Raw genomic sequence first — 23476 nt, 5'->3', positions numbered from 1 at the left:
ATATTTATATGAAACTTGTCTGATGAAATTGTTTGATCATAATATACATGTTGTCTACATATATATGATCTCATGTTTTATACTTGTTGTACGCTTGTAGCTAAACTTATTTAAGACATGTCAGTGCAGAAGTTAATGATTTTGACAACAATTGACTACTGGTACAGACAATAGAACGTGAAGGTACTGCGGAACTTTGCTTCATGAGCGCAGTATTGTTGTACATCATACAGAATGAAGGAAATTCAAGAAAACCACTCAAGTACTGGTCGCGATCGTTTTTGAGGAGACGACAGCAAGAAGGGGCTTATCGTTCCTTATTGAATGATTTAAGAAAAGAAGACAGAAGTGGATTCAGAAATTTTGTTAGAATGAGACCAGTAATTATATTGTATATTTATGTAAAATTCTCATGTAAGTGATTTTATGTTAAATCTTATGAGAATAAATGTCTACAACTTATTATTAACTTCTTCTTTTCCCAAAAAAAAGTGGTCTTGCCGATAAATGTTTTAAACTTTATGCATGGAGCATGAAGAGACAATAAAACTTATTTTTAAAAAGTATTATACGTATAAGCAAGTGAGAGTACTAGGTAGAGAAACCAGGAGCCTCAAGAGAGCTCAGAGAGAGAACATGCCGAGAGGCAAGAAACCACGATCTAGTAGGGTTGATATTAAAACCCTTTTGTTCCATCAGGCACAACAAGGGGAAACATTGCAAGAAATCCTGAAAGAATTAAGAAACCTCACTGCTTGCATAGACAATTTGAAAACCACAGTCACCAATAAAATGACTACAATGGAGACCAAGTTGTCCGTGCAACAGGATAGGATCCAGTCATTACAAACCACACGAAGAGATGTATTTCTCAATACCTTGACACTAGACACAACACAGTGCACTCCTCTGCCTAATGTACCCCACTATGTAGCACAAGCCCCTCCTCCGCATAGACAGGCTTCCTCGTGCACTGATGAGACAAGAGCTCATCCATCACCCCTCGACGCACTAGGCTTCTAATCCCTACTAGATATCCAGACTATCATCCTTAGTTTATAGTAAACTTTAGAACCATCTATGTAAAACTTAGTGAAATAGAAACAGCCTTAGCATTCAGTAAAGTGTGAGTTTTACACAAGTCTGTCATTAATTCTGCTGAATTATTAGAACTGTTGAAACATTCAAATTTCAAATTACAAATACAAGTTGTATGCAATGTTTTCAAAATACAAAAACATAAAACTTGTGGTAGACAATATTTATATGAAACTTGTCTGATGAAATTGTTTGATCATAATATACATGTTGTCTACATATATATGATCTCATGTTTTATACTTGTTGTACGCTTGTAGCTAAACTTATTTAAGACATGTCAGTGCAGAAGTTAATGATTTTGACAACAATTGACTACTGGTACAGACAATAGAACGTGAAGGTACTGCGGAACTTTGCTTCATGAGCGCAGTATTGTTGTACATCATACAGAATGAAGGAAATTCAAGAAAACCACTCAAGTACTGGTCGCGATCGTTTTTGAGGAGACGACAGCAAGAAGGGGCTTATCGTTCCTTATTGAATGATTTAAGAAAAGAAGACAGAAGTGGATTCAGAAATTTTGTTAGAATGTGACCAGTAAATTTGGAGAATTTGCTTCAAAAAGTTGCCCCATACTTTTCTTAGCAGAATTCAGTTTCGTTTTTTTATGGAAAAGGAGGACAAACGAGCGTACACATAGGTGACCTGGTGATACGTGATCACCGCCGCACACATTCTCTTGCAATATCAGAGGAATCACAGTAGCGTTGCCGGCCTTGAAGGAAGGCCTTCGCGCTTTTTTTGTTACTTAGCTGCCTATTTGAGATTTCTAGCTACTGGTGACTCATATTCTTCTTTGTTGCATCGGATATCAAAGTTAAAATGTAGGACGATTATAAAAGTATGGAAAGAATATCTTAATATTAGCCGAGATACATATTGCTAATAAAGCTTGTCTTTGACCACTCCATTAACTTCTTCTTTTCCCAAAAAAAGCGGTCTGGCCGGTAAATGTTTTAAACTTTATGCATCAAGCATGGATAGAGTATAAAACTTGTTTTTAGTAAGTATTATACGTATAATACTTGTTGAAAACATGTATGTTTTATGTTGGTGTGTACGCTGTCAATGTATCAGTCTGTATCAAACATGTCTGTGATCTATTTGTGAACGCGTATGTGTTTTATACTTGTATAAAAACTTGTTGGCAACACAGTGTGAACACTGTGATGTTATAATAAACTTTATTTGACAAGTATTCTACAAGTTTTACATAAAACAAGTTTTTGACTTGTTTCTTGGTGTAAACGAGGGGTAACATGCACACTACGAGTGACAAAATTCTCGTCGAAGACTTGGCCTTTTCGCATAGACAAACCGATGTTGCCGTATAACAAGGAAGAATAAATGGTATTCTAACGTTGCACACCGATTTCGTTCATTCTATTTTTTATCTATAACTATTAAAATTATATTTGTTACTGAAATTTACGTACTCTGACCACAGAGTACTTTTACTTCGGGGCCGGCAGCTGTCAATTATGGCTTGTTAATTATATGTTAAAGCAGCTTTTTATGGTAGAATTTTCTTGAATTTATAGTGAAATTACTCGTTAATGTTATGCAGTTTCTCATTGTAGTGGAATGTTTTTTTTTTAATTAAAAAACCTTGGCTAAAAGCACTATGTCGTACGATATTTGCGCCGACAAAATATTCGAGGTTATGTAGCGTATATTTCATTGAAAGTGACCATGAATATCAAAGCAGATGCACAGGTACGTTGGTTTAAAATAAATATATACATTTTGTACACCGAGCGTAACGATCCAAATACTAAGTTCTCTTTTAATGACCCTATAACTTTTATTATTCAGTTGTGTATTATCAACACAAACATGTGAATAAAATTGCAGATCCATCTGTATTTTCTTGGAATAAAAAAAATTGACGAAACAAGCAAGCTAACTCCAATGTCCAGAAACATTTACTTCAAGGGCAGCCATGAGTTTCCTCTTTGAATGAAGAAGATATTCTACCTATTAGTGAAAAAGGACATTTCTTATGAGGTCGAAATAAATACAAATCAACTTAATTAACCCAAACATGTGTTTTCTACAGAAATATTGCTGTGTAGTGGATCATACGCCATAGTAGTGTACCATTTCATCAAATGGCTCATGATATGAAATATTGTTACAGTAAGGTACTTGGCTTTTCAATAGAAGATGGCGAAAAAAACTCACCTCAGAGCTAGTCAGTTTTATATGCCTTTAGAATCTAAAATGTTTTGTCACTCGTATAAAGTATAAAAACCTAAGGTTTAAGATCGATCAATCGCCCGGAAAACTGTGTACGTACAAGTAATAGTACCGAGTCTACCGGAAATTAAATAGGTTCTCCTATACATCAAGTGCAGTGGTCGTCCGCATTGGAAGAAGAGGTGTGCTCCTGTCTGGTGAGTATTTCTTTCAAACCTTCCAGTTTTGTAGCCACTATATTTATACTTATTTGAAACTAACTAGGTTTTGATATTCGTTGATCCAGTGACTTAGATAAGCTTAAATATATCTAACAAACGCACCAAACCTTACACGTGTTCATGTACCAACAGATGTTTTATTTTATTGCAGGTGACTTCAGAATGTGTGCTTGGTACAGAGTGCTTGAAACTGCTTCAAGATCGAGTTCATCTTTGTTCATCCTTGCCTGCTTTTGGTCACAGAAGAGGGATTTTCTTTTGGTGATTATGAACTATAACATAATATTCTGTAATACAAGATCGTCAAGAGAAACATTTTTGTATTTGTTGCAATTAAAATAATATTTATTCATAATCTTGTTATGTCCTTCTATTCATAAGTTATATTTAGTTCATTGTATTAATAATTTATCAAAAGGTTTTCACAAATGTCATTAGATATTATTTTCTATATCGAACCAATTCCTGCCTGATCATTATCATGTATTCCAATTGCTTACATATGTATTTTTACATACTTTTATCAATGCTATAACCAATTGTATTCAAATTTTTTAGATCCCAAGACTGGAAAGAGTATGCTGCTTGTGTGTGTGTGGAGGTCAGCTACAAGAGGTGTGCAATGTCATGATCACCAGAACTCAAATTGTCCTGGTCTGTCAGTAGCTATTTTGCCAGATGCTGGATCAAGTGGTGATCTTATATTCTTGGGCCGCCTCCTTTTCCTCAACAAAATTATCATATCCCTCAACTTAGGTTAAATCCAACAATTATGTTTTCTGCTCCGCGAGCAGGAGCTCCTACTCACAGATGTGGAAATTACTGGCCTCTCGGAGGCTAATGGCGAAAACCCAGTGCATCTTGTGTGCCTCGTCTCTAAAAAACTAGGCGTCGAAATAGGGAGAGGGACATTGTAAGTGCTGTGTGTGGGACCCAAACGTGGCATGACGGAGGGAGCAGCACCGGTGAAGCCACGACCGCTGGCTTTGCGGCTTTCGCGCCGCGCGCAGCGAGACAATATGCTACGCGCCGCACGTGTCCGCCACGGGGCCAACACCGAAGGCCTTGAGTTACCGGGCCCGCCAGTTAGGTTTTAGGTCAATGAACGCTTGACTTAAACCAACAGGCAACTCTTCTACGACACTCGTCAGGCAGATACCAAGTATGGATGGAAATACGTGTGGACTCGGGACGTGAGAATTTATACCGAAGCTCGTCGTATCAGATGCGAGACGGATATAAAAACATATTTTTTTGTGCTCCAAAAGTAAAGTAATAGTATTAACTTGCTGCTATTGTCTGCTAGTCCTTTTTTTTTTTTAGTAAATAACTTAAATTAGCTGTATTTTACCGCTTTATACATATGTCTTAATATTATTGTTCTTATTTTTATGTTAATTTCTTCTTATTTTTGCTTTGCCTTATTACGCCTAATGTATAAAAAAATAGCTTAGCTTTCCACGATATACACAGTTTTCGTACTGATCTCATAATATATGTATCTCTGCACAATCCATTTTTATTTATATATATATATAAGAGATTTCCACGTATATAGTCATCACTCACGCATCACGATATCTCTTGAACCATTAGAGCTAGACTTGGTAGGAATATTCCTTTCACCGAGTAGAGGTCAGCTAAGAATTTTCCAAAATTACATCCGCAAGAGTTTTTTTTTTACTATGAACAGAACAATGTCTGTCGGGTCAACTAGTGTTTAATATATCTAACTGAGCAATGTCTAATATATTTAACTGAGACTGTGTCTCCGACGTCTCCTACATTTGTAATTATGGTCAACTTTCTAACGATATTATATATTAATTTGCAACAAACCAATCGCCACTTATCTTTATGACATACAAAATAACTATGACTCACAGTAGAAAAAGAAATATGATAATTGGCTTCCTTAACGTTGGGTCACTAGGCACAAAGCGTGACGAATTTGTTGCAGCAGTTCAGGAGCATACTGCCGTGTTAACAAAAAAGGGCACAACTAACATTTTTATCGAAATTGAGATACACAAATTCGGAATCAGGGAAAAAAGGCGTATCTGCTCAATTTTTTGTGTATTTCTTCTCGCAATAAAACAAACAAAGATAGCTTAAGCTTAAAGGGCACAACTGCACCATTTTTTAAGATTTTGTATAGAAAAAGGTCACAACGTGATATATGTCTTCTACTTCATTTAATAGAAAAGGCATAATTGGCGCATGCCAAATATGCCTTATGTGGCAATTGTGCATTTTTTTTTAATACCGACACCTTAGCAAGAAATCTAGAAGCAAAGTCACAACTGGTAGTTGTGTCTTTTCTATTTACCCTACGCTTTAAATTTTATACATAAAAAAAAAGGCACACAGGCGGTTATGCCTTTACTACTTAACATTTCTAAAAAGGTATTCTTAAGTGCGGGGAGCGAGATACGCGAGAGATTACGCCAGTTGTGCCTAACAAGTCACGACGAGTCTTCAATTTCCTATACTAAATTATTGGTCTAAGATCCTAGTAATTTCAATAACTTCGCATTTTCTTCGTTTCATTATTCTTAGAAGGGTAAATATAGCGAAATACAAGTGCGTGTTCGATGGGTCAAAAATTACCGTTATTTTTGCTTACTTATATTATTATTTTTTTGCTTTCTATTATTATTATATCATATTGAAGGATTGGCGAATAGGCTTAGTTCTGCAGCATATGCGGTTAAGAAAATTAGACGGTTAACTGACATAGCTTATTGCTTGTAACTAATTCTAGTAGGCTTCATAAGATACATAATAGCTTTAAGGGTAAATGTATACACTTCTACAATAAAGTCCCAGCCACTGTTCAGGCATTGTCTATAAATAAATTTAAATGTTTTATAAAAAAATGGCTCTGTCGTAAATCCTATTACTCCACTGCTGAATATCTAAATGATCGGACAGCCTGGGACTAGATTGTGATTATTTTATAGCAACTGTACAATATTGTATACTTTTATTGAAAAGAGCGCAAAAAAAAAGAATGCTGGAGAGTTTCTTGCGCCGCTTCTTCTCTCTCAGAGCGCCATTTGTTTCCGAAGCGGTAGTAGTATCTAGTAGTATAAGAAATGACATCAAAAAGAATTCTAAAGGAATCAATTTTGAGAAAATAAATGCCTTTTATAGATACTGCGAGATTAGTATACTTTAGTTATTTTAATAGTATAATGTCCTATGGTATATTTATACGGGGCAGTGCGGCCGATATTAATACCATATTTGTGCTGCAGAAGAGGGCTATTCGCGCGATTTATAATCTAGGTCCTAAAGAATCATTAAGAGAAAAATTTAAAGAAATAAACATTGACTGTTACTTCTCAATATATTTTTGATAATGTTCTGTATGTTCATAAGCACATTGAGGAATTTTCTAGAAACTGTGACATTCATAATGTTAACACCGGGAACAAACATAAACTTGTTATGCCTACTACTCGGTTGGGTCGAGTTAGTAAGTCTTTTGTTGGGCGATGTATATGCTTCTACAATATGATCCCAGAAAATGTACAAAACAAATTTGTGACGAAATTTAAAAGAATTGTTAAAAAACGTTTGCGTGGGAAAAGTTATTATAGCATAAACAATTTTCTTAATGACACCACGGACTGGGAATAAAGCGATCACCCTCAGACTCTTTAATTATAAATGTTTATTGTACGATATTACTTTGTAATCCATATTTTATATTTAAAAAAAAAGCCCGCTTTTTTCTTGCACCCATTATTCTCTGGTCTGAGGCAGTCTCTTTTGGATGGGTGGTAGTTTTTGACGTTCAATAAGTGATTTTAAATCCTATTTTGAATAAAAATATTTGAATTTGAATTTATTAATGAATGAATCATACGTTCCATGTGTTTGTCTCTGTGTTATAAATATATAAGCCAATAGGCTATACTTATTAATATTAGAAAGCCGAAGAGAATGTGTTTGCTTGTTTGATTGTACAAAAGTTGGAAGGATCAAGATTAACATTGAGTTCAGCTTGTAATAAATAATCATTATTAATTTTCAGCAACATGTCATCACGAAGCGCAAAATTAGTAAATGCTGCTTTACGCAAAAGAGAACGTTTAGATGAACAGGTATCTGTTCCATCCACGAGTGGGCTTCAAAACAATCAGAAACTAACATCAAGTGAGGAAGATTGGCTTGATTTTACTGAGGTTAAAATTCCAAACGTATTTTCAACTACCACACGGGATCTAGATAAATTTTGGTTAAATAACCTTTTTGGTGAGCCTACTTCATGGTTTCCAGGGTAGGGTTTTATTACGTGTTGACTCAATGCAAAAGCACCGTCAGCTAAAAACACGTATGGAATATTAATATTCGATCCTGGAAGTGGACATGGTGGTGGAAAATCTATTATCGTTTCTAATTATTCTTTTCCATAGTAAATAATTATTAAAGACGCCGCCGTCACTTATTCTTCCTTGACTCCCGATGTCTGCGAATACAAATCTGTATTTGCTATCCACTAAAGCCAAAAGGACAATGCTAAAAGTTTTTTTATAATTGAAATACTCTGTTTCACTATGCGTTGGGCTTTCAATGCACCTATGCAATGTGGAATTTTAGTCCTGAATCCTTCTTCTATATTAAGCCATCCTTCTGCTGTGGTGACGATGATTGCGATCTATACGCAAATTATTGGCTATAAAGCTACGTGAACTGTCAGCTGATGAACGAAAAATTATGATGTACCAAATAGATGGGTTGTTTATAAACAGAATCAGTCAAAAATCAAATGAGCGTCATACACCATACCCTCAATATTATTGTCGACCGTCATCAATGGCTGTTGCATATTCAACACCATCTCCTCCAGTCATTCCGAGTCGGCCAACATCAGTTAATAGTGTTTATTCTGAACCTATTCATAACAACCAAAGCTTTTTTCCCTCTCCCAAACACACAAACTTCTTATTCAGCGCCAGACATTGCAAAACATATACCAACTCCAATAGCTCCAGCTCCGTCTACATCAACAGCACCCTCGTCATCTATTATTATATTATATTATATTAATGCGAAGTACTTGCCGATGCCTTTTATGATAATATGAAACTCACAAATAGCTGGGTAAGCGATCCTACTACTAAGAAAATTGTTGAAGTAGCTAATACTTCTCTTTATATACCAAACTATAGTTCTACGTTGCGGCCCATTAACCCAACAGAAATAGCTAAAGCCGTTAAAAAATTGGAAAATCGTAAAGCTCCAGGTATTGATAGGCCTAAATAATCAATTACTGAAAAACCTACCGCAGAAAGTACTGGTACTTTTAACAAAAATTCTCAATTACTGTCTTCGTTCAGTTATTTTCCTTCAATGTGGAAAATTGCCAAAGTCATTAAAATCAAAAAACCCGGAAAGGATGATACTATCGCATCTCATTATCGCCCTATCAGCTTACTTCCTTCCTTAGCTAAACTATTTGAATCGTTAATTGCAAATAGGCTATTAGATGCAATAGAAAACAAAATTATTCCTGAGCAGTTCGGCTTCCGCAAGGGTCATTCCACTGCGCAGCAATTAGCAAGAGTCGCCGAACACGTGACTCATCATCTTAATTTAGGCCAGTCTACTGGCATGATACTATTAGACGTTGAAAAAGCCTTTGACACTGTTTGGCATGCTGGACTGATTCATAAACTAATTTCACACGATGTTCCATTGCCTCTGGTTAGATTACTGAAGTCATATTTAGAAGATCGTTCTTTTGCAGTCCAGATAGGTGATGTTATATCGAGCCCCCGACCTGTACCAGCCGGTGTACCACAGGGTTCAATCTTAGGCCCCTATTTATTCATGATGTACCTAAATAACATCAAAAAACAGCAGTCAAAGAAATCCGAGCTAAATGTGGACAGCCCAGACTTAATAGAAGACTTCTTCGGTCTTCAGAATGTACAAGCGAACACTGGCTCAATCTCGCAGTCTATTTCGAGACAGGCGAACGGAAAGCAATACATTTTGAAATCGCCGGGAGAATGTGGACTAAATGTGGTAAAACTGGAGACTTATCCATTCGCAAAAATATCCGGCTTAGACAAGAAAAATTGGTGGAAGCACGCAGAAACGAAGATGGTTTTCGTGACGAATTCCAATGTAGATCCGATTCAAATGCAGCTGAACAAATATGGTGATGAAGGAGGTCAGCAAAATGAAAAACGTTGAAAAAGAAGTAAAGGAGATAAATTATTGGAATTCTTTTGGAAATTTTCAACGTCCCCAATAAACAACTTGTTCAATAACAGTGTATGGTTCAATTCGCAGTGGAAGTATTTGCCATTAAACAATACTCATATTAAATCAGTACAAAGAATTTTTCAAAGGCAATTATGTGACATGTCATTTCTAGATTTTATGAATAAGTTTAAAGATAGTGAATTACTATTTTATAATTGTGGTGTACGTGATGTAAATGATTACTATTATACAACTGATCAGTCGTTACGTATAGCAGTAGATTTATTAATGTTTCAATATTCCAACAATGTCGAAAGAGTGACAGAATTTTTAATAAATTTGTTAAATATTTTAGACAGAGAAATACCTAAAAAAAATTGTATGTTTATTTTAAGAGCGCCTAACGCAGGCAAAAATTATTTTTTTGATGCTGTCATTCATTATTTTTTAAATTTTGGTCAAATTGGAAACTTCAATAAATATAATAATTTTCCATTGATGGAATGTGTAAACAGACGTATAATATTATGGAATGAACCACATTGGAAAACGAGTGCTTTCGAAACTATAAAAATGTTATTTGGGGGTGATACTTTAAATGTTAAAGTGAAATTTCAGGATGATGCGATTGTCAATCGTACACCCTGCATTGTATTATCTAATAATGATACATTTCCGAAAGACACTGCATTCAGAACTCGCATGTACTCTTATGTATGGAGACCATGTGAAAGTTTAAAAATGTGTAAAAAAAAATTGTATCCTTCTATAACTCTGATTATGATAGTGAATAAATTTATTACATATCAATAATGCGTTTATTTATATTAGAAACTTCACTGTCACTCGAAATAAATTTAAATTCCTCAGTTACAGAACGTTGGGCCCTTTTCGAGGAGTTATCTCCCTTTCCTTTTCCTTTCCCTTTAGCGATTGGCTTGTCTCGTCCTGAAAGCTGGGGAATCATAATCAAACGATTTTTTATATATGTTACGTCTGTTTGTGTGGCTTGATTCTGATTCCCTTTAGCGATGTTTGGGATTGCCTCATCTTCAACCAGTTTAACGGTACGCTGGATATTCTGTTCGACTCCTGCGAACGTTTCTGCAGTTGTGTACTGCGGATCGTGTAAGTAGTAATATAAAGCTTTCTGAGGCATAGTACTAACGGTACCGTTAGTATAATAACTGTCAAGACCAACAGATATATTCATTTCATATTCACACAACCAATACACCATCGTGGTTTGAAAGTTTTCAAATTCAGTTGCGGGATTAATCTGTGGTATAGCCCCAATTCCGCAATGTAATTGCGGCTGCGGAAGCATCGTAGCATTGTAAACTGGGCTACGCGGGTCAAAGACTGCACTATATTCAATAGTCGACCCGAACGTAACAGTGCATTGGTCTGACAAGTTACTTCCAAATAAATCACTTTTGTTACCCAAGCTGGAATATTTATCTGAAGTCATACCGGTCTTTGTTAGTTTTCGTTTACTAATAAACGCCGCTGAATCCATATACATATCTTTGCTATGATACGCTTTCGGAGTAACGTGCACTTTACTGGGAGATACTAATCCATTCTTCGGATTATATTTATAATCAGCCACGACTTTTCCTGTCATTGTATTAATCAAGAAACGATCACATATCGTATCCAAACACATTTTACCCATTCCGGTAGATGCATGCGTATCGTCACGATACCACCAATATATAGAATTTTGTCTCGGTACACCCAACGCTTGACACGGAACATCTAAATACATTTTCTTTATGGCGTTCTCCATCGATGGTATGGACGCTTTTGTTGGAATCATTGGCTTGTCTGCGGCAGACTCATACACCACATTAGTTCCATATGTAGATGTATTCAAATTTGTAGCCACATTACCTATCGGTACGTGTTCCGTATTAGCGTTACCCGACAGTGTCTCTCCTACGCCGAATGTAGTACGGCAACCAAGTAGTGTCACTTTACAACGTACTTCAACCACTCGTGATACTCGTGGTAAATTCATCCATTCTGATTCAGTTAAATAAGATGGCACAAAATCGACCAAACAATTCATAAACGGTGTAGTAACACCTGTATTTCCTGTATCTATATCTAAAGCCTTCATAGCATAACCATAGCTGTTCCATATTCTTGATTTCTTAAATTTGAATATCTGTGCCTTCGGCATAATACTCCGAGGAGTCCGTATTGATTTATTATATTCCGTTGAATGTGGACCCACACCCACACCTTGTCCACTGCCTCTTGAAACCATTCCTTGTGGAGCACCGCCAATATTACCAATGTCAATATCCATAGCGTTAAGTTATAATTAATATGCACTTGCAATACTAATTACGATAAAATTCAACCAACACAGAATAAAGCCATTTAAATTTCATATAATACCGTGTTTCGAGCTAACCTGAAAAAATTACAATTTAATAAAAAAATTCCATTAATCAAAGACTTCATATTTAGGATATCTAAGAAATTCTATCTTTTTAAAAATCCGACTCATAAGAATCCCTTAATTTCCTCAATTGGTAGAATCCGCTTAAATAACTTACGATACGCTGGCAGGAATAATCGATATCGCCTCCCACATCACTATTTCCTCGAGTATGGATATGGATAACGTCACATAATACCGGTTTCAATTGGCTTGGTGTCGCAGGCTCGCAGCCTGTAGGTATTGTAATACGTTACCTACGCATTGATGCAATGCTAATTAAATAAGTTATGAAAAGTGATTAATATAATAATGAATTGAGAGTAATAGACTTTAATTGTCGTTTCTTTGATTTCAGGTGAGATACCTATTTTAAGTTTACAATGTAATCGTACAATTACTCATGTGCATATTTTACGCTACTAAAATTAAAAACTTTGATTTCAGAACAACGCCATTGTTTATTTGAAACTTCAATTCCTGATTCAAAAATAGAATAATCTTATACTTATATTGCAAAATAATATTGTTATACCTTCTTAAAAATAAATTAAGTAGGTACATAATCTAAAACTTGTATGACCATAAAGTCAGCGAGATATTTTTGTATTTTAATACCTACCCATTTCATTATTTTGTTTATTAAGTTTATATTGTTTTATATCTAAATATTTTAGAAAAACGTAATTAGTCTATGTAAAATAATTGTAAATAAGTGATTATATACAGTATCCATTGCTTATGGTAAATTAAGACCTTTAAAACCAAAAAAACAAACAACAAACGACCTTTTACGTTCACAGGAGTGGATTATTTCGGACCCTTGAAAGTCAGAGTTGGACGAAGCCATCAAAAGCGGTACGTTGCCATCTTCACATGCCTTACCACCAGGGCAATACACCTGGAAATATCAGCATCACTTAGCACACACTCAGCAATAATGGCGCTTTGCCGAATGATAGCACGTCGTGGACGCCCTAGCGAGATCTGGTCTGATAATAGGACCAATCTGAAAGGCGCCGACAGGGAACTCCGAAACGCCATTGACAAAGCAAAAATAGAAGAAGCCGCCAAGAGAACAATCTTATGGCGATTCATTCCTCCCGGAGCCTTTTATGGGTGGCGCCTGGGAACGGATGGAGCTCTCCATGAAGACAGTGCTCCGAGCTACACTTCTCGAACGATATCCCACGGAAGAGGTTCTCTCGACACTACTGGCCGAAGTCGAGTATACAGTGAATAGCAGACCGCTGACTCACATCTCAGTCAGCGAAGAAGATCCGGAAGCCTTGACACCCAAACCATTTTTTGCTGGGTGGATCCGGGCAAGTGCAGACACCAGGAACATTTGATGATAAGGATTTGTCATCAAAGACCCATTGGCGCGCAGCTCAGAGATTGGCGGACATCTTCTGGTCGAGATGGGAGTACCTGCCGGAGCTCCAACATCGTCGAATGCCCCATGGGAAAGAAATCAGTGTGAAGATCAGCGACCTCGTGCAGCTGATAGACTCCAACCATCCCCGAAATGTAATGATACGGGGAAGAATCTTATCGTTCATGTTGTAAGCTAAAGATCTCTGTAAATTTTTAATTAAATTTAATAAATGATATTTGCATTACTTTTATCAAAATTCAATCTTTATCACGACCAAATTATATAAATATTAGTAAACAGTTTATTTATCTTGTTAATGTAAGTGTTGTGGAAATAATTGTTTTCGTAAAGTTAATGTAGGTTGAGACGTTTCTAAAGTTCGTTGTCGCCAATTACAAAATTGGTCTTTGATTGAAGAGTAGTGCTGTTTATTTAATAACTTATGTAAGTAATACACAATATTTTTATCGTAAAAAAAATATAGGTACTAAATATTATATTCGAAAATAACAATCTACGCTCTATCCTCTTTTGGTCGTTGCTCACCTCATTGTTTTGCGAAATATTATACATTTTTGAACCATGAAACAACTATCCGTCAATTGGAAGACCAGCTACATCAGGCTCTCAAAGAGCTAAAGTCATCCAGCGCAGAATGTGAGCAATTACTACATGAGAGAGAGGATAGTGAGAGGGAAATGTTGAATGTATTAGGAAAAAACCAAAAGATGAAAATTGAGTTGGTAGAATTGCACTCTGAAATGCTTATCATACAAAGTCAGAGAGATAAACTTCAGACGGTGTTGGCTGGTTTTGACCAAAGGAGTCATGCTTTTGATGTGCCCTCAAACGCATTGCTGACTTGGAATTGGAGCTAAGGGATGCTCATAAGCAAATTACTATCTTGGACTGACAAAAAAATAACAGGAATATGTCCCACACACAGTCACTGTTTGAAGAACTAATCTGCAATTCACCTACAATGTGTTCTGCTAACTCACCTAGGAATTCAGATTCCCCCAGTGTCACTATTGACTTAACTGGTAACTTTTCTTCATGTTATACCTCTGTGACTGCCTAAACATTGTCCTTTAGTAGGAATAAATTTAAATAATATGCTAAAATTAACAAATATATTAATTAAACACAAAAATTAATAAAAAAAAATCATAATTTCAGTAAGAATTTGTACTTGCGTAAAGAAAGAAAAAAAACTAAATCAGTGTAATTTAGATTTAAAATCATGTAGGTGTAATTATGAATATGAGATACAGCAGCTTCATTCAGAACTATCTAATATGAACAAAACCCTACAGGAAATAACTTAAATAAAAATGTTATGGCTTAAAAAGAGATAAGTGAACATGCTTTGGCAATGGATGAGCTTATTAAATCAAGTCAGTATAACCTAGAAACATTTGAATCGCTAGTGGCAAAAACATATTTTGTGGGACACCTTCTCAAGCTTGCCAACAGCTAGAGCATACTGCTTTTGATGACGTGATCAATGCTTTATCCAAAGTAGTGGAATGGTTCACTACGAATAATCTCCTTCTTAATGAAAAAAAAAACAAATGTATTAAATTTTCCCTGCCTAATTTTAGACAGGTTAACACAAATATTGTAGTAAAAGACGATGAGTTGAAACCTGTAGATACAACCGTATTTTTAGGGATTACCTTGGATACCAAACTTCAGTCCTCGGTCCTCATATTATGAATTGGGCGAAAAAGCTTAGTTCTGCAGGCAAAATAAAATTCGGCAACTTACTGATGAAAATACCGCGAGGTTGGTCTAATTCAGCTATTTTCATAGTCTGATGACATACGGTATTTTGCTTTGGGGACATGCTGCCGATGTTAACACCATTTTCACACTGCAGAAGCGAGCTATTCGTGCCATCTATAAATTAGGACCAAGAGTGTCACTAACGGAAAAATTTAAGGAAATAAAAGTTTTGACTTTGACATCGCAATACATATATGAAAACCTTGTTTATGTAAAAAAAAATATAAATTCGTTTAAAAAAATTAGTGACACTCATAATGTCAATACTAGAAATAGGGATGGGCTTGCTGTTCATGTAAGTCGACTTCAAAAAGTCACAAATTCATTCAGAGGTCTATGTATACGTTTTTATAATTAGGTCCCTATTGACATTCAGAGCTTACCTCTAAATTAATATAAATCAGTGCTTAAGAAAAAGTTATATACAAAAGGGTTATTATAAAATATCTGAATATCTGGATCTAAAGAACCCTTGGGACTGAGCTGCTGGGCTGTTACATGTATGTCTCAGTTTGATAAATTTCATTATAGTTATATAATTTAAATATTAAAATTGTTTCTGTTTTTTAATCAATTGTAATAAGAATAATAATAATTATGAGTTATGTAATTTGAAACAAAATTATAAGTAGAGGCATTTAGTAAGTATTGCATAACATGTAGATGAACTTGAATTGTTTTGTTAGTCGGTAGATTTCTCGTGACAGGTACCGTCATGCTCGCTTAAATGCCTCTGCTTGTGGCGGCGACGTGGAGCAGGTCGTTCCCTTCCCTAAAATATGGTCGAGGGAAGCGATGGCTGGTCCATGCGTCATGCTCGTGAACGGGTGCTACTCGTGGTGGCTGGATGATCTTGTTACTGGTAGATGTGCTTGATGCGTTATTTTTATTATTTCCTTTTTTTAAAGTTAAAGTTATTTTATATTTTATTTTATGAAATGCTCACAGAATGCCTCTATTTATTTACGGTATGTGTGGATTGATGCATCTACTATACTCAATAACTCGTGTTTATAAGTATTAATTTACTTTTAAATTTTCTTTTTTTGACTTACTCGTTTTTGGCATTTGAGTATTTTGTTGCGTCACTTTTCATATATTGTAATTGAAATTATTTGTAAACCAATTAAAATGTAAATCTTGACTTAAAAGAGTGGCAATGAGTTTTTTACTACTTCTTCTCATTAGCTCAATCCTTTACGAAGTAGCGGTAAATTCAATAAAGATACAATATTTTATTTTGTTTGACATTCATAAGTGTCATTTCCGTGACCAACATGAATAAAATGTTTTTGAATTTGAATCATCTCGACGTATCCTGGTCCCGACGGCATCATGCGCAAGGTCAAGGCTGTCCTCCGAGGCCTCCCGTACGAGCTCTCTAATGAACTCATACAGGAGGACCTTGTCAAGAAAGGCTTTCCGGTCGAGGCTGTACATAAAATGTACAGCCGTACCGGGAAGAAATACCCGTTAGCGTTAGTCATTCAAACTAACGTCCCTGAAGCCAGGGAACTTTTCAAACGAGAGTTCACCGTATGTGGGCTCTCCAACATACGCGTGGAAGCCCCACACAAGCGGGGGTTCCCCGGTCAATGTCACCGCTGCCAGATGTATGGCCACGCAGCGGCAAACTGCTCTGCTCCTCCCAGGTGCGTAAAGTGCCTCGAACCCCACAGCACCAAAGAGTGCAAACGCACTCGCGACGAGGTAACACCTCCCGCATGCGTGCTCTGCGGGCAGGAGGGCCACACCGCGAATTATCGCGGATGCCCTTGTGCCCCTCGTTCCGCCCCGAAGACTGCTAATAAGCAGACTTCCAGGCCGCCAAAACAAAGGCCACCTCTGGCCTCTAACACCCAATCCCATTTTCCTCATATGAGGAATAAAACTGTCGGGCCCCAACTCTCCACCTCATGGAGACAATCAGCCCCTCCCTCTCAGGCATTCAATGTCTACTCCCGCCCCGCCCCGGCCACCTTCAGTGGCCCCAGGCGGGCAGTACCTCCCCCCCATCAGCCTCCTCAAGGCTATGGGGAAAGTCTTTGAACGGGTAATTCTGTTCCGTATGAGAAACCATCTCTTTCCAACGGACGGTCCTCCCTTAATAATACCCCAACAATTCGGCTTTCGGCTAAACACTCTTGTCCTCAACAAGTCCACCGCATTGTAGAGTACATCTACAGTGGGTTCTATCCCAAACGTAAAAAGACAATCGCTGTCTTCTTCGACGTCGCCAAGGCTGTTGATAAAGTCTGGCACGAAGGCCTAATATATAAACTCCACCATCTAGGCCTCCCATCCCGATTAGTCCGCATAGTGGCTTCTTATCTTCACAATCGTACCTTTTGTTTCAGACACGAAGGTGTCCTCTCCTCCCCTCGCCTGCTCACGGTTGGAGTACCACAGGGCTCAGTGCACTCACCACTTCTATACATATCGTATACCAACGATATTCCCATCCCTAGTAATGGAGTCCAACTCTCTCTCTTCGCTGACGATACCGCTCTCTACATCCAGTCCCAACAGATATCTTCAGCCCTCTCCAGGCTCCAACGCTCAGTTAATGAGCTAGGTGACTGGTTTAGGAAATGGCGTATTGAGATCAACCCGAATAAAAGCTCCGCCGTCCGTTTTGATTTTAATCAATCAATCAATCAAATTCTTTATTTGCGTATAAACATGGTATGTTACGATGGTATAATGTTACAGTTTCACATGTTGCGCCAGGCTTAACAAGGCATGCACATTAATTTAATACAGTAAATAGTAAAGTAAATAACAAATAACAAGATTAGATGATATAATATGTCTACATGTCAGAAACAATAAATATTAATTATCATAATACTGAAAAATAATACAGAACTACAGACTCACATGATAATAAAATAATAACAGACTAACATATATTAAGCGCAGACACTTCTGCCAGGATCGAACCATTCATCTATTAGGCTCCCCTTCCCCTTAGGTCCACAGCCAAGTACTCTAGTAGCCCTCAGGGCCACACTTGGGTGTGACCCTTGACTCCCAACTCACCTTCAGGCCTCACGTCCAGAAGGTGACCGAAACCGCCCGCTTCTATCTGTACCGCCTAAACAGTATGTTAGGTAGGCACAGTAAAATGTCTTTAAGGAACAAGCGAACACTCTTCAAGGTTTGCATTCGACCGGTTATGACTTACGCCGCTCCAGTTGTCGCTCATGCGAAACCCAATATTATAGATAAACTCCAAAGAGTCCAATCCATTTTCTGCCGTAAGGCTGTCAATGCCCACTGGTGCGTTAGGAACGCAGACCTTCACCGGGACTTAGAGCTCCCCACCATCCAAAGTACTTTAAGTCCTGAGACAATCACCCGAATCCCCTGATTAAGGAGGCAGCGGATTATACCGCCCCCCTCCTTCACGTTATCAAGTCAGGAGGCCCAGACACGCCCTCTCCGATCCCCCTAACAAACTCTCGTCTGACTTGGAACGCCTCTTGGCATCCGGGGATAATCAGACACATTTAGATTCACCACTAGTTTGTGATCATCCTTCTGACGTCACTAGTCCCAATTAGATAGCACCTTCTGTGCTATATCCCAGCGGAAACTCCATAGAGAGTGCCGCTTGCGCCTCTCTCTCCCCAAGAGACGGTCGCCTTCGATGTAAGCTTAGAGGGCACATGCCCAAAGCCATCTGCAGGTGGTGTTTAGTGGTAGGTCACGTGAGTCCCACATAACCCACGCAGACTCAAGCTGCGTTGGTATGCATGAGTATTCACCACCTCCCTCCCGTCTTTATCCCGGAGGGTAGCCCTTTCCCTTGTTTGGGCGCAAAAAAAAAATCATCCAGTTCGATCCAAGCACGCAACGCGAGCACACGTGCCGCGTTATCTGTCCTTTTTCGAACATTTTATTACCTGCGTTATCGAATTATCTGCTCAGCCTGTTACGCATAGCTAAGCCTAGCGAACCGCCGCATAAGCATAGTCCCATAAGGGCCCTTTCACACCAAACGAATCCGAATCAATCAGAATCACTCCGAATCAAGTTGACCAAGATTCGGCTTCGAGCGCTCCGTTTAAATGTGAAGGGATTCTTTTCCCCCCTTCAGACGGGACGAATCTGGTTCAATCAGGTTTGATTCGAGGTCGCACTTGATTCAACCTGTCAGATTCCTCGTCCGGTCAGTCTTGAATCAACAACCATACGAGATGAACGTGGAGTTATTAATTTTAAAAGTTAAAGAAAATAGGGCGATTTATGACGCCAGTGATAAAAATCACAGCAACAGAAATCTCATATGTTCTGTGTGGAGGAAAATTGGCGAAGAATTAAATATTTCAGGTAAGAATTATATTGTACTCAGTAATAATAATCATTTTTTCTATGTTAGATCATATGCCCGTATTGATTGTATTTTGCAATATTTGAGTTTGTCAGCTATAAATGAATAGGAATTGTACAACAAACACCACACTGTACCAGAAATATTTTAAAAAAATAAATAGAAAATCATTTTTTTTTTATTAAGTAAAGTAAGTTAAAAAAAGTTTTCAAGTAAATACAGTAGGTAATTTCAATTTTGCCAAGGTATAAGTCCTGCAAGCTGAAGAAAATACTCTTTCAGGTGGTTTCTTGTTGTGATTGCTTCATTTGTTCCTCTTCTCTGAGTGGTAGGTAGGAGGGATTGGCTATTTTCTTCATTCCAAGAGAAAAGTTCTTGATCCAACATAACATCTCTAGGGCTTTGTTGTTTTTTAATGAAATTATGCAAAACGCAGGCACTCTTTATACTCATATCTGTTTGGATGACATCAGTTTTAATGGATACCTGCAAAACTTCAAACTTCTTTGTAAGAATTCCAAAAGCACATTCTACAGATTTTCGAGCGCGAGACAGTCTGAAATTGAAATTTCTTTTACTAAACTCTAGATCCCGTCGTGGAAAAGGTCTCATTAAATTTTTTTGGAGAGGGAAAGCTTCATCGCCAACTAGGTACATCTATGTTTCGTACTGAGAACCTGGCAATGAGAACTGGCCTTCTGGTACGTTCAATTGGCGAGCCTTGTAACTTTTCCCCATTGCAGATTGTGTGAATACCGTACTATCATTTTCCTTTCCATAAGCACCAACTTCGATCATTGTAAAGCAAGCGTTAGCATCAGCAACAGCAAGCAAAACAACAGAATGAAAATCCTTGTAGCAATAAAAAAGTGACCTAGCATTTGGTGGGCGTTGTATACGGCAATGTTTGCCATCAATGCTTCCTATACAGTTCGACATGTTCTACTTCTCGTGATAGTCTTTTGCTATTTTCATCCATTCATCACGACTAGGAACACACATGTAACGGGGATGGAGAGCATCCCATAAAGCTTTCCTTGTTTCTTTTACTATTTCGTGGATGGTCGACAACCCAACACGGAAGTAGAAACTGAGAGAAGAGTACGAATGGCCAGTAATTACATACCTGCAAACAAAGAAAAACAATACAATTTATATTAACACTTTAACAGCCGACCGTTATAAAGGCGGCTTTCCCTGGTACGCCGGCGTTTTTTGCCGATATTCTATGACTCATAAAATAAAAACTATCTGTGATATGTCTATTATTCTTTTTTTATATGTACTATTGTTCTTTATATTTTTAGGGATGAAATAAAAAACATTTGTAATAAAAAATAATATTTATGAAAAAAAATTAAGAAAAGAGGTCTAAAATCGAAAAAAAAAAAACTCCAACATAAGCAATCTTACATACTTGAGCTAATTATGTAACGTAATTTTTTTTTGTGTGGAATATTTTGAAGCAGGGATAGTAGCACAGGGGAACATTGCAGTCTGGGCAGTAATAAATGGTCTCTTTGCGCCCCCTTTTTCCGGTTTCTTTTTTTAAAATGTCGGCACACACTTTGCAAACTCGTGCGACTTTATCTTTCTTTTCCGAGCTTGGAATCCTCTCCATGAAGTGCCTGCCGACGAGCCTCGTGCTAGTCCCGACAGCATGTGGACCACGGGAGGGTCCTGCTTCAGCATCTGATGCAGTTTCCACCAGCTGTTCACCACAGTCCATCAGAAACTGCGAGAATCGCAGGCGGCGTCGTTGTTCTCTGGATTTATTGTATAAAATGTAAGCGTTTACCAGAGAACGCGCTACTAAATTGAAAAACTTTTTCCCTGATAGAAGTTGTTGCATGTCTGCCGCCGCGACAGCGGGTGGTCGAGCGCGCTCCTGACCGAACGCGTCCGCCGCGCGATCTCGTTCTGCCACGAAGTGTAGGTCTACATACGTAGGTTCTACGTTACATGTGTGTTCCTAGTCGTTCATCACGACTAGGAACACACATGTAACGGGGATGGAGAGCATCCCATAAAGCTTTCCTTGTTTCTTTTACTATTTCGTGGATGGTCGACAACCCAACACGGAAGTAGAAACTGAGAGAAGAGTACGAATGGCCAGTAATTACATACCTGCAAACAAAGAAAAACAATACAATTTATATTAATTAAAACCTGGTTAATATGTTAAACTATTTACAAATAAAATGTAATAATCAGTAAATTTATAAAGTTACATTCTCCTTATAATTTTTTTTGCAGGAGACAAACTGAAGGAAAAATGGCATCAACTACGTTCCAACTACATGCGTGTCAAGAGAAACGAAAAACACAAACCCTCTGGATCTGCGGCAAAATCAAAAATAAAATGGCCTTACTATGATTTGATGTCAAAAGTTGATCAAGAGACACTTCTGTGAATGTACAACAAGAATCAGAATTTGTTAGTGAACTTCAGGATGAAACTCCAACCCACGAAGACATACTTACAGCGCAGGAGAATTTTGAAAATAGTTTGGCTGCAAATACAGAACAACCAGAAGCTTTAAATCCTACAGTCGATAAGAAGAAGAAATTTACGAGGAAAAGGCAAGCTGCAATAGATGACATCGATTCCCAGTATTTGAGTGAATTGAAAAAAATAATTCCTCTCGGCTGGACGACAACGACCCCGACCGGATGTTTTTGTTAAGTTTGCTACCATTGGTGAAAAACCTGACTCCTGCTGATAACGTGGACTTCAAACTTTACTCATTACAGTTTTTGAAAGGAAAACTGAATCCAACGTCATCTGGCCACAATGTCACCTGGCAGTCTCAGCCGACTCAAATTGCATAGTCTGAGTCTCATAGCGATCCAACTTCTCCCGCTTCATCAACTTCTATTGCCACCTCAATGCATTACATTGATCCTGAAAATGGGAGACCCTCAGCGCCACAGCATTTCAATAATTATACAAATATTTAATGCAACTTTCAAATTACTGTAATACGTATGTTGTTCTTTAAAATAAAAATATATATACAGATTTTGTTTTTTTTTTTGTTTTTAGTTTTACTTCCTTTATTGTGTCAGGATGACTAATAAGACGGGATCTATCGTATTTTACGTGGAATCCGAGCCACAGCCTACAATGCCTGTTAAGAAACCATTTAGGAAATAGTGCGGGGAGCTTGGGATTGAACTCGGCACTTTTTTCCCATTGATGGTTGTTAGAGACCGGTAAAGTTTTTCACGCTTTAACGATCTCAGCCATTGTGGCCTACATATACAGATTTAATTAATTGATTTTTATAATTATACGAATATCTAATACAAGTTTCAAACGATGAGTGTATGTTGTTCTTTAAAATATAAAATATATACAGATTTAATTAATTGACAGTTTATTACCTGAGACAAATTGCGAGTCGTTCCTCGGCTGTGATAGACTTTCTATAATTTGTATCCAGTTTCGAGATTTCAGGTCCCACCAAATCCAGCAGTATTACGAACAATTCCTCACTCATTCGGAAGAAGTCATAGAATTTCTTCTCATCATTTTGTAGGTCAGGATGTAAATGATGAAACATACCAAAATCCGGCCTTTTCCTATTTATGTGATGTATCCACACTTTTCTTGATTTCTGTTTCTGCCGTTGCCTCCTACGAAACACTATTGCATTTAAAACAACTGCGTCCATGACGATAGCTCAAAAGCAACTAAAAGAAGGAAAACAAAAAGAAGATGAAAGGATTTTTATAGATTCAGGTTGATTCAGCTGGTGTGAAAGAATGGAGATGAC

General features: G+C 37.5%; 1 protein-coding gene across 1 annotated transcript; it reads right to left on the bottom strand.

Annotated features, from left to right (window-relative positions):
* Window positions 1–20852: 20852 nt before the first annotated feature.
* Window positions 20853–21612, bottom strand: LOC126975198 (piggyBac transposable element-derived protein 4-like). The gene has a single exon (XM_050822979.1). It carries the CDS (start codon window positions 21547–21549, stop codon window positions 21124–21126), a length of 426 nt encoding a protein of 141 aa, XP_050678936.1. The 5' UTR covers window positions 21550–21612; the 3' UTR covers window positions 20853–21123.
* Between the last annotated feature and the right edge of the window lie 1864 nt (window positions 21613–23476).

The sequence above is a fragment of the Leptidea sinapis genome, chromosome 2 (assembly GCF_905404315.1).
Source record: "Leptidea sinapis chromosome 2, ilLepSina1.1, whole genome shotgun sequence".
In the NCBI taxonomy this organism is placed as follows: Eukaryota; Metazoa; Arthropoda; class Insecta; order Lepidoptera; family Pieridae; genus Leptidea; species Leptidea sinapis.
The sequence above is the reverse complement of the archived record's forward strand: the minus strand, read 5'-3'. Positions and strand labels throughout refer to the sequence as shown.

Excerpts from the sequence above, each read along its gene's own strand:
- LOC126975198 (XM_050822979.1), bottom strand. The coding sequence starts at position 21,549 with ATGCAACAACTTCTATCAGGGAAAAAGTTTTTCAATTTAGTAGCGCGT.